This window comes from Corapipo altera, unplaced genomic scaffold (genome assembly GCF_003945725.1).
Source record: "Corapipo altera isolate COAL_440 unplaced genomic scaffold, ASM394572v1 52b, whole genome shotgun sequence".
NCBI lineage: Eukaryota > Metazoa > Chordata > Aves > Passeriformes > Pipridae > Corapipo > Corapipo altera.
The window spans coordinates 5,469,103-5,484,496 of record NW_020884922.1 but is presented as its reverse complement, the minus strand read 5'-3'; the positions used below and the strand labels follow the sequence as shown (position 1 = coordinate 5,484,496).

Sequence of the window (15,394 nt, the reverse complement as noted above, 5' to 3'; positions counted from 1 at the left end):
GAATTTTTTTAAATGCCTGGGACTTTGTTCCAATAGGATTTATGTCCCAGATGTTGATTTGCAGCAGCAATATGCTGGATGAAAATTGCTGTTGAATGTGCTGTCAGATAGTGGCACACAGAATATGTACATGGGGAAAAGGCACAGAATGCCATCTGTGTAATTACGGAATAGACTGTGACAGTCTGTGCTTTCTTGAATGACTCTATCATGGGAATATGAAGTGGAAAAGTCTGAGACTGGTGTCCAAGTGACTTTTAACAACCTGGGATGTGGAAATACATTGCCTTGTGAACTCCGCTGGCCAGTCCTCCCCACCAGCATGGTGTTATGAGGAAAGTAAAGGAGTGTTTGAGTTTTTTTAATTTTTGTTTCCCTTTGCAGCTTTCACACCAACACCATGTATAAAGAGTTGGTCCAAGGTACAGTAAGTCTCTGGAAGAAGCATGACTATTTTTCTGTATTAGAAGTGGAACTGCTAGCCTCTGTTTGAGTGTCTGCTCATGCTTCCCAATGAAATTTATTTTCAATGGAAGGCAAATAAAATTCCCCCTGCAATAAGCTGGGGAACATGGTCATTTTCATATACTGTCTTCCCTGTTTATCTCTTCCCACATACAAAGTTTAGAAGGAGCTCCTGTGCCTCATACATAGGTAAGATATAGTGGATATAACTTAAAAAGAGATAATGTCTTAGATGAGGAATGTGATTTTCAAAAGCCTGTTTGGGAGGGCACGATGATTGGTTTTGAAAACTCACAGTTCCTGCTGTAGATGGTTTAAGGTCAGCTCTGTGCAAGCACAGAGCTCTGTGTGCTGAGCAGCCAGGTTTTTCAGTAGACACACTCCTCTGTGCTTCACTGCAGTGAGAGCCCGGTGAGTTACTGTGTGGTGGCCTGGTGGAAGGGAGCTGTAGTCATCCCTTCACTGAAATCAGCCTGCTGTGGCACTAAGGCAAAAGAGCCCTACCACTTAACGAAGGGCATTTCGGAGAGAGCTGAGCACTGGAGTAGAGAAGGCTGGGGGTTGATCCTGGGGGTAGAGAAGGCTGGGGGTTGGACCTCTCGCCTGTCAGTTGATTTGTGCCATTTTCATCAGATGTAATGAAAACTGTGCTGTTGCCAAAGATAATGATTGTGGTGCTTTGCCTCCATGTCTGAATTGCTGGTGTTTGAGGAACAACAACTTCTTTTTAAGGAGTGGCTTTGAGGTATTCCTATGGTTTACTCTCTAGATCTGTATAAAGCTGAAAGTGTAATTAATGTAAAATCTAAATAAAAGCATTTGGAAGACAAGTTGTCCTTCAAAAGTATTGCATGTTAAAAGTCCTCTTGAGTTTTGTGATTGGAGTTTCTTGAGGTTACTGTGAAGTTCCATGAAGTTACTGACATTTAACCAAATTGTCTGGGGCTTATAAAGTCTCGTAAACCCCAATGGAAGTTTATTCAAAGGTTATATTATCAATATTTTTACAGACACTGAAAATACCATATAAGATAAAGACTTTTGAGATTTGGAGTAGACAAAAATGCCCAGAGCTGTGCAAACATTACAGCAATGGGCAAGTATTGTCCATGTTTCAGTACCATTAGACTATAGGGTTTCTAAAAAAAGCATCAATCTGTCAACTCATAAGGAGATGAAACAGAGGTCTTCTTGGAAGGACTCTCCTCAGCATGATGACAGCTGAAGCAACTGCTTTACAAATCAACTACTTGAGTGGATTAAAGGAAGTAGCTGGTTCATTTGTTAGAATAATGCAATTTCTTACTATATATGAAATGGATTGGCCTATAAGTTAAAACTCAGGAGTGGGATTGGCAATATACATGTGAATGTGCATCATGTAAGACTTTCAAATACCACATGTGAGTACTTGGTGGAGGATGGGGACCTGTGAGTGGTATTTGTGAACCAGTTGGTTGGTAAGGCTTGGTTTTTGTTGTGGCTTTTTTTTTTTTTACAGGCTCTTTAGTGGGTCTACTTGCATGAACACAAGGAGAGAGGGCTTTTTTTTGGTTTATTTTATTTTACCTTTTTTTGTCTCTGAATGCACTTTATGGCTTTGATGCTTGAACCTTTTATTGCCAGTGTTTCAAGTGTGTCAGTCGCAGCAGGAAGACCTAGAATAAAACTGGTGAATCTGTGAACAGAAAGTAGCAATAAAAGCTAATATTTTCTAGGACATTTTAACAGGGGGTGGGACACTTTCCTCTCTTTCTATTTCTGTACTTGTTTTTTAGGAAGGCAGATGATGGAGTCGTGTTTGTGACCTGCAACAGATGTTCCATATTTTTTTTCCATCCTGTAGACAGAATGAACTTCCCATGGATAAAATGTAAATTGCTGACAGCTCTGGATTTCTGGATGGGAAGGACAACATATGAAACCAACGTATGAGTCATTTTATTGGTAGACTTCTGAACTTGGTAGTCAGTATGCAATGCTGATAATGCCTGTAGTCACTAAATATTGCAAAATAGCTCATCATGTAGGTGAGTTCTTGAGACCTGCCAGAGTGCTGAAGGAGAATAATATCAATATTATATATCAATATCATAGTGACTGTCCCTACCATGATGGTGGGGAAAACAATACAGAAAATTCTGAAAGTATTCAGCTGGATAGCTGTGTAGCAACAGTAAAATGTTTTCATTTGGAAGTGGAATAAAAGGCCACTGTTGTTTGAATATAGATGGAATGAAGACAAGTCTGCCTACACTAGAATAATCAGAAGGACATTATATCAATAATGAGATAATGAAATGAGCTGATAAATGAGAGTAGTTTAAACATAAAATTATGATATTGAAAATATAATGAAGACCTCCAAAGGAAGTGAAGAAATTGTTTCATAATAAGCAGAAAAAAATTGCTTACGAGAATTAATTTGGTGAGATTTATACCAAACTCATTGAAATGAAATGCCACCCTACAGTTAATCTGTCTTCAGAGGAAGAGTGGGAAACATGGTTTTTCTCATTTGTGGACAGCTTCAGAGAAAATGATCCTGAGTGATGAAGGCCCAGTGTCCTGAGAAAGAACACTGGGTGATCTCTGTAACTTCCTATCCAGAGCAATGTGGTATTTGGGAAATGGTATCTGTGTGGTCAAAAAAATTTACATAACACATGAGTGTTTAAGGAGAGTAACATCTAGGAAAAGTAGAGAAGTTACATCACTTCTGTATTTGGCACTGGTACAGTTGCTTTTCCAATGCTGAGCTCTTTTTTTGGTATCCATAAGCCTGTTGATAAAATGGTAAAGCATTGATCAAAGGACTGGATACTTTGCCCTGCGGTGAGACATTCTGGAATCTTGCTCTGTTTATCTTACCCATGAGAAGGCTAGGACTTGACCTGATCAGAGGGTCTGCATTGGGAAAAAAACATTGAAAAACTGTTAACAAACTGGCAGGCAAAGATATAAAAAGGTCCAGTGGTTACTATTTGAAGTTCAAAATTCCACTGCAGATTTTCAACAGTGTGAGTGATTAGCCCCTATGATATCTTAACAAAGGTTGTGGTGGTTTCCTTACCACTGACAATTTAAAAATTAAGATTGAATGGTTTCTTAAATGATATGTTTCAGTAAAGCACAAGGTCTGTGGCTTCTTTGTACCGGGCATTGGCCTAACTGGTCATAAAAATCCCCTTTGACCTTGAATCTTTTAATTCTCTGAAAGATAATTACTAGAAAGAAACTAGCCTTTTTCTTTGTTTTGTTTTGTTATTGAGGTTCTCTGTCTAAAGCTTACTTTTGCTTTTACAAAGTTCTAATGAAAAATAGGTATTTTTCTTGGCCAGCTTCTGTTCATAGCCCATCAGATGTTTTTTCTCTACAGTGAACTTGCAGTGTTACAGTCTTAGTACACTGGTATACTGTGTAATATTGGTGTATGTATAAGGCTATATGTCTTGTTCCATTTTTTGGTACCCTGAATACATATGCTATGCCAAGCGTGAATGTATTTAAGTCGATTTTATTGTGATATGTATGGGATATCTTTATAGCATTAATTGAATTCAGGATTATGAAATCTACTCTTTCTGTAATAAGTGCAGCTTGTAATGATTTTTTAGTTGCTTCCCTTCTCTGAATCCCATCTGCACATCTCATGTTTACAGTGTTAAGTGTCTTGGAGACATTTCTGCAAGATCTGTACTAAAATCCAATTACCAGCATTTATGTGGCTGCAGTCCCAGTTAGAGCAGGAGTGCTGTTAAGCTGGATGTTGCATCAGCAAGCCCAATTTCTGACTTCAGAGAGCTCAAAAGACCAAAGTTTGCCAAATAGTGACACAGTGAACAGACAGCAAATTATATTAGGGACATAATGTGCATATTAGCCTGGCTCTCTAAAGAAATTCTATTCAAGGAATGACTTTTCCTCCTACTTGTTTCTCTGCCCAGCTCTCCTCTTTCTCCAGTTGGTTTTGGATTCATTTGTCCATTTCAGCCTGGTTTTTATGGAAGCATAAAAATACCAGGTTTTTGTGGTGAGCTGAAGCACCAGGTTCAAAAGAGCTTTGTGACACCCAACAAGTGGATATATAAGAAAGACAGAAATTAGAAGCAGTTGTGGTATGGGCTGCAGGACAGTAAGATCACAAAAAATCGAATGCTCTAAGTTCTCTTGCTTACAGAACAACTTGTATTCTTGTGGGGAACAGACTAGACTCATTTTGCACTGTTGATTCTCTTGTGATTTCAAATAGTCATAACAATTCACTTAAAACTGCTTCAGCAATCTGGCTTAAATACATTTGATCTAGACAAGAGTTAAAGTAATTAGCTGACATTTGATTTTACTTGATATGGATCCAAACCATGAAACTTTGAACACCCTTGGGTTCAGGAGTGTTTCATTCAGTGTTTGGGTACTAGTCTGTGTTCTCAAGTAACCTTTTTAAACTTGGCAAACTTAATACCAGATATAAAGGCACTACATAGGGAATCAAGTCTGTAAATGCTTTTTCTTTAAATATAGAAATGCTCTAGACTATAGTTGTAGAAGCAGAAGGAATAGAAAATGGGTTATCTGTGTTAAGGTGTGTGTTTGTGTTTATGTGCAGTGTTCATACTTGTATATGTACTTATGTGGCTGTACCAAACATTACTTCTGCTGCAAGGACCTTACAGTCTTAATAGACAGCCAGGGCAGTCATGTGCTTTGAGAGCCAGAGGATGGTGCTAACTTAGAGCATGTGTGCATTTTCAGTTTTATGATGTGATGACAGCAGTGCTCTGACACTGGTTAACATTTGTGGGCCTTGTGGAAGGAGCAAGTCTCCATGAGGGACTTGGCTGGAGGAAACCTGCCTGCCTGGTACGCAGTGTTGAGGAGGGTGTTCCAGGCAGGGTTGAAATAAGGATGAGTAGCGTGATGTTTTACATTGCAAGTGATGCAGTTGGTAACTTGGAATGTGATTGACCGCGTTTTGCAAGCTTGTTATTTTTTCTTGCACTCTAATATAGAAGGAAAACGAAGAAGTTCTAAAGAAATGTAAAAGGAAGTGTAGAGATGTTTCTGTTGAATGCAGAGGCGTTCACTTCCTCCTTCAAAGAGCAATTATGTGCGAACTCAAAAAAGCTGTATGTGATAAGAATACATTCTATTTGCTATGTTAAGAAACGAGATGGGAAGAGAAGACTTTGCGGCGGGGAGGATTTTGTAGGATTTAATTATAGCCTGTGTATATAGGGGCAAAAGAGAGACAGTTAAGTGGGTATATTCAAGAAGACATGTTTATGTGACACCAAAAACAGCGCTACGGTATTTGTTTTGTTAAACTGTATGTCCATTGTCCAAGTAATTTATTAGTAGAGCATATTGTGACTTTTCCCTGTTTTGGGACAAACTGAAGTAATAAAAAGGTTGTAGAAGTCAGAGCTTCCTGTGAAGCTCTGAAAAGAAAATAAGCAACAACAGTGTGGAAGAACCCTGATTCAGTGATATGCACTTTACAATAACTTACTGCATACATAATACCCAGAAATTACTCAGTTTGGTGCCTAAGCAGCACAGTGGGAAGTTTTCAGATTCTTTCATAAAGTTTACTCTTTGTATTACAACATACAAATCGTATTATTTTCCCTTACCACTGTATAATTCTTCAGCGATTTAAAAAAAAAAAAAATTCTTAATGTGCTAAAGAAAGAAAAATATTAGATGCATTTTGGGGGTTTTATTATCACTTAGTACATAGGAGACCAACAGGGAAATTCATCACTATATGGCCATTAATTTTGTGACAATCTTGAACTCTGGTATCCATATTCAATGTATGAGTTAAATAATAATTCATGTGAGTAACAATAAATGTGTCATATATACAGTACCTCATATCTGGGGATCTCAGAGCAGTTTACAAGTTTACAGTGTTCCTATAAGAGGGGGAAAAAATACAGGCATGGAAATTAAAAAAATTCCATAAGAGTGGCTGGGAGATAAAGAAGGAGAAAGGTCCGGATATTACGGTTTGGGAAACGTACGTGTAACTTAAAATTATGGGACAAATATGTACAATTTACGGAATTACTGTATTACTGAACTCTTTCATATATCTTGAGTTGACCTTATTCTGTGAAAGATGGGCCATCCATCTCCTGAACAAAAAATAGTACAGGATAATGAAAGTTCATTTTATGCTGCTAGCTACTTTTGTGTGAGAGCCATGGCTGAAGCTAGTCAGCATAATTAAATTTTCCTGCAGAACAAAGAAATTTTACCAGAAACAGGAAAAAAAGGTGCTTGAAGAGAATAACGTGGGCGGTCATAAAGGAAAGAGAAGTCAGAATTTTCATGGACTCTGTTGGCCTTCAGGACTGCTTCCCAAGTGCACTATTAACCAGAGTCCTAACCAGACCAAAGTCTGCCCTCTAGAAGTCCAAGGCAGAGATTTTGTGGACCCCCTTCCTTACTTCACCAAGAACCAAAAACTCTTACCATTTGGTGATCACTATACCCAAGATGGCCTCCTGCCATCACATCACCCACAAGTCTTTCTCCATTCCCAAACAACAGGTCCAGAGGTTACCTTCCCTAGTTTACTCCCTCACCAGCTGTGTCAGGAAGTCATCTGCCTCACACTCCAGGAATCTCCTAGGCTCTTTCCTCTCTGCTGTGTTGTATTTTGAGCAGACATCTGGTAAGTTGAAATCCCCTATGAGAACAAGGGTGAGGATTGTGAGACTTCTCCCAGCCTCTTACCAAGTTTTTCATCTGCCTCTATATCCTCCTTGGGTGGTCTGTAGCAGACTCCCATCATGATACCTGTCTTGTTGGCCTTCCCCCTGATTCTTACCCACAAACACTCAATCCTAGCCTTCCCATCATCAAGCTCTAGACAACCAAAACACCCCATAACATACAAGCCTACCCCACCGCCTCCTTGCTTATCCTTTCTGAGGAGTTTATAGCCATTCATTGCAACATCTCAGTTGTGTGACTCCTTGCACAATGTTTCTATGATGGCAAATATGTCATACTTTTCCTGCTGTACAGAGACTTTCTGCTCCTCATGTTACCCATGCTGCGTGCATTGATACAGATGCACTTCAGCTGCGCTATTGATCCCGACACCTTATTTGTGGTTCATTCCTATGTGACTATTCTCAGGTGCTTCCATGGTTTTTAACCCATGAATTACCCTGGCATCTTCGTTGCTAAATGTATTTCCATCTCCTACGTCCCCTGAGATCGGAGGCTAAGGACCTTGCTAGCACTCTGTCCCTCAGACACTGGCATACTGCCCCTGGATTTATCTTTAGTTACCCTTGATTTATCCTTTCCCCCCTTCACAGCTAGTTTAAAGCTCTTTCAGTGAGCCCTGATAACTCCTGTACAAAGATCTTTTTCCCACTGTGAGACAGTTTTACCCATATTCAGCAATTGGCTGGGCCCTAAGTCAAAATCAGATCCCGATTTCAGCTGTTTCGAATTCCAAAAACCACTCTGAGTGGTGAATACATTCAGGCATCTTGCATCTTTGCTTTTGCTTTGTTTCTTTTAATTCTTTTTATTATAATACAGGCTTCTCTGAGGAACCTTGAATAAGCTTGGATGTACAGATTTGCTGAATGTGAGATGCAAGGAGGCAAAAAGGGAATTCAGAAGTCTACAGGATTGCCCACCATGTGTTAAGCAACAATTGCTTTGGAGTATGTGGTCACATATTATTTGATGTGGTTACAGATAGGCAATCCCTGCTGGCAGTGAGATGAGGGATGCATCCAGGCCTAGTTTGCCATCTGCTTGTTTCTTTTCTTGTCTGTCATTAAATATGTGGATTGTGGATGAGAACAGTAACAAGTCAAACTGTAGGAAAAGTTATATCTTGGGTCTTGTGGGCAACAGGAGATGGGAACTGGTTTAGGAGTATAGGGCAGTTAGTCTGGTAGGGTGTCTCATTACAAAAGGGTTAACAGAGTGCTGAAGGGTAAGGATGTGATTCCCATCAAGAGGATCTCATCAGGTGAGACTGGTGCCAGAGGACTCCAGTACTCAGTGTCCCACTGACTGAGCTATTTCACACCAGGTTGCTTGGCTTCTTGTCCTGCCTGCCACCCACTAGGATTATTTTGTACAAGATCAGAGTTGAATGCTGTCATGCTGAACTTAGAGAGTTGGGGGGGGGATCGGAGCAGAGAGGGAATGGGAATGTGGTGTGCAGATGTGTGAAGGTGAGAGTAAAGCTTATCAGCTACTGATTCCACAGGGTGGTGGGCTTTTCCTTTTTTTTTTTCCTGGTTCTGCTGGTGAAGTCATCAGTTGAACAACCTCAGTTATCCAGCCATACAAAGTAAAAGTACGAGATCACTACATTAGGGTGTGAATACTTTTAAATATTTAAAAATATGACAATTAAACATTGTCTTTGCCTTTTTGGCCAGCTGCTCTCTGGTGGGCTCTGTTAAAAAACTCTTGAGACCCCAATGACACTTTCCTCTGTTGAATAGTATTTTTCTTTTGTTTCCAGTAAACCAGGTTTGAACTGATAAATTTCTGTGAACTTCTGTGGCCAGTTTAATATTTAATACAGACCTGCTTAAGTTATGCTGTTTTCAGGAATGTCTTGAGCCATCCTCCCTCTGCTAACGTGCTGTGCTGATTGAACTCCTGAGAAGGACTTGACAGCCCATGGGGACAGAGGAGCATTCTGCAATTCTGCAGAAAGGTGGGATAATACAAGCTCAGAAGGACAAAGACTGATGCATCTGAAGTTTGTGTTGCAGTTATTAGCCAAGTAACTTAAAAGAAAAAAAGAAAATACTCCAACAAAATCAGGGTCTACACTTGAATGCACAGCAGCTGGTGACCTAAAATGGTAATCTGCACTAAATGGCCTCCTTTGGTAATGTCTGTGAATATGGTTTTCAGCCCATTTTGGATAGAAACTTGTAGAAAAAGGCTCTTAGAAGTTAAAACTGTTACTCTTTTTTTGAAAATTTTTTCTTGATAATCTTATTAGATCAAGAGGAGGCTGCAGGGAGACAGCTGTTGTAGGACCCTGAGCCCTAGGGGACAGCACATGTTGCTAGTGCTGTACCTGTTCTGCAGACACTTTTCTACTCCCAGTATTGCTCACTTCACAAGTTAGAAATTATGCTAATGGTGTTACTGGATTTCCATGGGCATGTGATTTGCAGGTGCATATGTTGGGGTGCTGAAGTTCCAAAATAGCCCTCTCGTAATCCAGGAGGAAACAGTTAGAGACCTGCTGAGCCACTTGGATCCCCACAAGTTTATGGAACCAGATGGAATCCACCCAAGGATGATGAGGGAGCTGGTGGAAGAGCTCACCAAGCTGCTCTCCATCATCTACCAACAGTCCTGGCTCACTGGGGAGGTCCCAGACGATTGGAAGTTGGCGAATGTCACACCAATCCACAAAAAGGACCAGAAGGAGGACCCAGGAAACTACAGGCCCATCAGCCTGACCTCAGTGCCTGGCAAGGTTATGGAGCAGATCATCCTCAGTGCAATCACACAGCACCTACAGGATGGACAAGGGATCAGACCCAGCCAGCATGGGTTTAGGAAGGGCAGGTCCTGTCTGACCAACCTGATCTCCTTTTATGATCAGGTGACACGCCTGGTGGATATGGGGAAGGCTGTGGATGTAGTCTACGTGGACTTCAGCAAAGCCTTTGACACCATCTCCCACAGCATACTCCTGAAAAAGCTGCAGCCCACGGCTTGGACAGGGGCACTCTGTGCTGGGTTAGGAACTGGCTGGATGGCCAGGCCCAGAGAGTGGTGGTGAACGGTGCTGCATCCAGTTGGCGACCAGTCACTAGTGGTGTCCCCCAGAGATCAGTGTTGGGCCCAGTTCTGTTTAATGCCTTTATTGATTTAGATGAGGGGATTGAGTCCACCATCAGCAAATTTGCAGATGACACTAAGTTGGGGAGGAGTGTTGATCAGCTGGAAGGCAGGAGAGCTCTGCAGAGGGACCTGGATGGGCTGTAGAGTTGGGCTGATTCCAAGGAGATGAGGTTCAACAAGGCCAAGTGCTGGATCCTCCACTTTGGCCACAGCAACCCCATGCATCGCTACAGGCTGGGGACAGAGTGACTGGAGAGCAGCCAGGCAGAAAGGGACCTGGGGGTTTGGACTGACAGGAAGCCGAACATGAGCCAGCAGTGTGCCCAGGTGGCCAAGAAGGCCAATGGCATCCTGGCCTGTATCAGGAACAGTGTGGCCAACAGGTCCAGGGAAGTGATTCTTCCTCTGTACTCAGTGCCGGTGAGGCCACACCTAAAGTACTGTGTCCAGTTCTGGGCCCCTCAGTTCAGGAAGGATATTGAGGTGCTGGAGGAGGTCCAGAGAAGACCAACAAGGCTGGTGAAGGGACTCGAGCGCAAGTCCTGTGAGGAGAGGCTGAGGGAGCTGGGGTTGTTCAGCCTGGAGAAGAGGAGGCTCAGGGGAGACCTCATCACTCTCTAGAAGGAGGTTGTAGCCAGGTAGGGGTTGGTCTCTTCTCCCAGGCAGCTGTCAGTAAGACAAGAGGGCATGGTCTTAAGCTGTACCAGGGGAAGTTTAGGTTAGATATTAGGAAGAAATTCTTTACAGAAAGGGTAATTGGGCATTGGAATGGGCTGCCCAGGGAAGTGGTGGATTCTCCGTTCCTGAAGGTTTTTAAGATGAGACTGGATGTGGCACTTAGCACCATGGTCTAGCAACTGTGGTGGTAGTGGATTGGACTTGATGATCTCAGAGGTCCCTTCCAACCCAGCTGATTCTATGATTATATTTTGTTGTTGTTGCATGCTTATGCCCCCAGCTTTAAACTGTAATCCAGCACTGCATTTTTACTTAACGTTTACTGGTAAACTTTATAAAGCTTGGTCTCTGCTTGCCTGTACCTGTATTGTGTGTAAATTCATTAAATTGCTCTACATACAATTAAAACTGTAGAGATTGCATTTCTTTTTATTCAGTGTGAGTACAGATGTATGAACTGAGTGCACTTTCAGAACTGCCCCTTCAGAACTTCTTATAGTCATGCGGAAGATAAGTAACACTTTAGAGGGAAGAAGACCTCCAGCCAAAATAATTCTCAAATGATCTTAAAGTATAATTTATCTTCTTATTTTGCAGCTAGCTATGGACCAAATCCAATTTGCAAAGGTTGTTTATCTTGTTCAAAGGATAATGGGTGCATCAGGTGCCAACACAAGTTATTCTTCTTCCTACGAAGAGAAGGAATGAGACAATATGGTGAATGCTTGCATTCCTGCCCATCGGGGTACTATGGACTTCGAACGCCAGATATGAACAGATGTTCAAGTGAGTTATTTTTTTGAACCCTTCCATTTGCTTTTGTAGAAAGGCCATAATTTATGCTAAGTTTTTAAGATGACATGTTGTGGAACAGAGTGATATTTTCACAGAGTTCTCAAGTTCATCCTAAGACTTCTTTGCTAAGGAATGTCCCAGCTCATTCCAAGATATATAACATTCTGCAGATTAAATAGTTGATGCATTGACCTAATTTTTATTGTTGTTGTTTTTTTATTGTTATTATTTTAGTTAGAAGGGAAATTTAGGAAAGAATGCAGATATTCCTAGTTTTAAGAAACAAAGATTAAGAATGATTTTAACAGTACCTCATGTAGGTACTAGTTATTGCATGCACTAATATATGGGTGGGCTTCTTGTCATACTTTTTGTTCCCATACAAATTTCAGGTGACCAGATGCCTCACACCAGACATGCTTTAATATGTAAGTGTTGCTAATTTAATAAAACAGATGTACTATTAAAAACAAACAAACAACCTCTCACTTTTAGTGAAGCATTTTATTTGGAAATTTACAACCTGCTAATGTGCAACAAGATTCCCTCTTTGCATGTTTGTGCCTAGAAGGCCAACTGTTAAAATCAATGAGTGCTCTGGTATCTCAGATTATTTCACCTCTGTCTGGTAGTTGTGCTGATTCGTATTGATTTTTCCATATGGTCATATGTGGAATATTGGCCATATGGATTATTAATCATTGCTATTACCTCTAATTTGTATTTAGGGGGGGAATGTTTTTGTCATAGTCTAACCAGAATCGGGTTACCAAACCTAAGAACCTGAAGTGAGAAACAGCTTTTCTTTGTTTCCTGGAATAATCAAGTGTTTTTTAAATGTGCAGCACTCTCCCCCTCAGTGCTGTGCCATGTCACTGGGATGCACTGTGTTGTGAGAAGTGTGTGCTGGCTTTCACATCACACATAGTCTTGAGACCCACATGAGGTCACTCAGTGGCAGTCTGGGCTGGATGAGGAGCACTTATGACCATGCTTGGATCCGACCCAACCCATCCCACCTCTTCCATTCGCTGCGTGGGCTCCATGGATATAGTATTCTATATCCATGTGTAATATTGCAGAGTGCTGCCTAATATGTACCAGGTGGTTAGGTTTTGATGAAAAAATTAAATGAGAGCAGTATATGGTTTATGTCTCCATTCTGTAAAGTAATTTAGAACCTTGACCTTAATTTTCGTAGCTCATTTGTGAATTCAACAACTTCTTTACTTGAAACCTTTCAAAACTGGACCATAAAAACTTCCCCATGTAAAAATGGTTTTGAATATTTTTATAGGTTTGGGAAATAGATTAATTTATCTGTATTAACCTGTACTGTGTTTGTGAGATAGGAAAAGTAGTTTGTACTAGCAGTACTCTTTACTTTCTTAAAAAGGAAAATATAGAAAAGTTAATTGCAGAAGGTGGAGGGTGAATTCAATATAGCATTCTTTCGTTTTGACCACTTTCAGGAAGTGGTTTTTCTCTGAATTACAGGATTGATTTTGAAAAGCATAGATGTGAGTTGTGTCCAACTCATGTTGGTGTGTGTTGAGCGCTTGGTATTTGTCTCACCCTCATGCCTTTGACAGTGTCCTTCTGTGAGAATAATGATGCAGTTGCATTTACTGACCAGTCCTGATTCCCCTGTAATGATTTTTGTATTGCATATTTTTATTTTAGCGTAACTGCCAACTGGTGTATTTATAAATCACATATTCATTTTTTTCTTGGTTCGGTGATCCTGCATGGCACATAGGAAGCATTGTGGACATACAGACATTTTGTGGATTGAAGTTGAGTTGAAATAAACGTCCTTAAAGATAGAATAGGTTTCTTCCTACTTGATGTTTGATACTCTTAGGTATGCTTAGTACAGGCTGCATTGCTCAGACAGTTCTATCTCGGCTAAAAATAATAAAAAAATTGGCTATGCTAATATCCTTCTGGGAGTTATAGGGCTTGAATTACATTAGTTGAAATGATTTCTACCCTATTAATGTCTTTATAGGCACAAAAGCTGTTTTAACATTTTATTGCTGGAACACTTGCCCATTTTTGTTAGAGAAGCTATAGAACATATTTTTATGGAAAATGTTGACATGATTTTAAAAGCCAAACATAGTGCCAAATGTAACACAATAAATACCACAGCCAAGTGCAACAGGTCTAAAATTATGGAAATTTTGGATTTCAAGACAAATTTTCTTTTCTACATGTAAGAAATATGTATGTCTTGAATTTACTAAGTGGTTCTAGACTGTTTTTCTAGTAACAGTGAATTATGAAATTTGAGACTGCTTGTATCTAGAAATCAGTGTAGAGTCTCCTACTGGACATGATTTCCTTGAACACTACAGTATGAGAATGCAGTGCTTTTGGACATGAGGTGGAAAAGTGTTGAGTTTCTGCTGTAGAGGAATGCCCAAGGGAAGAACTTCACTTTGTTAATTTTCCAAGAAATTTTTAATAATTAATGACTTTGAACTAAACTGCTCAAGAGATAATCTCATGAGAAAAAAATGAAACTAAATTAAAGAGTAAGATGAAATCTGTCACCTTGATGGTTGAACTGATTAATGAATCAAGTCTATCTTGAACCTTTCAGCGTAGTCTGTGGTTGCAGTAACCTTTATAATTTTAGGGGGAGGAACCACTCAGAGGATAGAAATTACAGCTCCATTCAGCTTTGGTTGGCTATTTCATTTGCTTAGGTTCACCCTGTTAGTCCTGGGAGGGTCTGACATGGCTAAAATTATAATTTCCCCTTCCATTTGTCATCATTAAAAACAAGATCAAAAGCAGCTTTTAAACAAATTGAGCATTTATTAAGCACATATAGTTAATTCAATGCATTAAAAAAGGTAATGAATTTTTTAACGTTACAACATAGCAACACATCATTAATATATCCTTGTTTGACTATACTTATGTAGTATGGCAGAGCATATGACCTTTTGAGACTGTTGTAGTCAGCGCAATTTTAGCAGTCAGGAGTTCAATTACCACAAAATTCTGGAGAGGATTTGCACAGGAGGTGGTGTAGCTGACAGATTGATGTGGAGTGCCAATGGAGACATCAGGATGGCAGTGTGAAGTTAGATCTGTAGCACCAGTGCTGTTGTAGCGAGCAGCTGAGGGATGGGAGCGGGAGTTGGAACAGTGAGTGTCGTGGTCACGGGAACAGACTGGGGATAGGTGAAGTTACAGAAGAGGCAGAGAGATCTGAGGCAAGAAGAGTAGGGTGCTGTGAGCCAGAGCTCAGGGTGAAAGACCAGAGTATTAGGTTCAGCAGTGTAGTGCATTTTGACTTCTTAAACACAAGGGAATGCCTCAAGCAAGGTCCCAATTTCGGTACAAAGACTGCCAAACCCCTCAATTTAGGAATGCCATGTTTCCTTCGTAGCTTTAATCTACAGCTTCTCTGTGCAAAATATGATCGTTTTCTCTTAGTATTGCAGGCAGTGAGTACAGTTCAGGACAGCTCTCTCGTATGCTGGTGGTTACTGGTTTCCACTCCTGTAGATCCCCTGAAGTGTTCTCACTTTGCTTTCCCATATGTAACTGGTCTTCACTGGAGTCTGGATTTCAC

The 15,394-nt window shown here is 40.5% G+C and overlaps 1 protein-coding gene across 3 annotated transcripts in view; it reads left to right on the top strand.

Moving 5' to 3' along the window:
* The window catches only part of RSPO2 (R-spondin 2), a 103,800-nt gene that overhangs the window by 41,764 nt on the left and 46,642 nt on the right, over nt 1-15,394 (top strand). For all 3 annotated transcript variants that reach the window (XM_027657199.1, XM_027657200.1, XM_027657198.1), the window contains one exon: nt 11,605-11,793. In XM_027657199.1, coding sequence (XP_027513000.1) covers nt 11,605-11,793 — 189 coding nt within the window. The remainder of the gene's footprint in view (nt 1-11,604; nt 11,794-15,394) is intronic.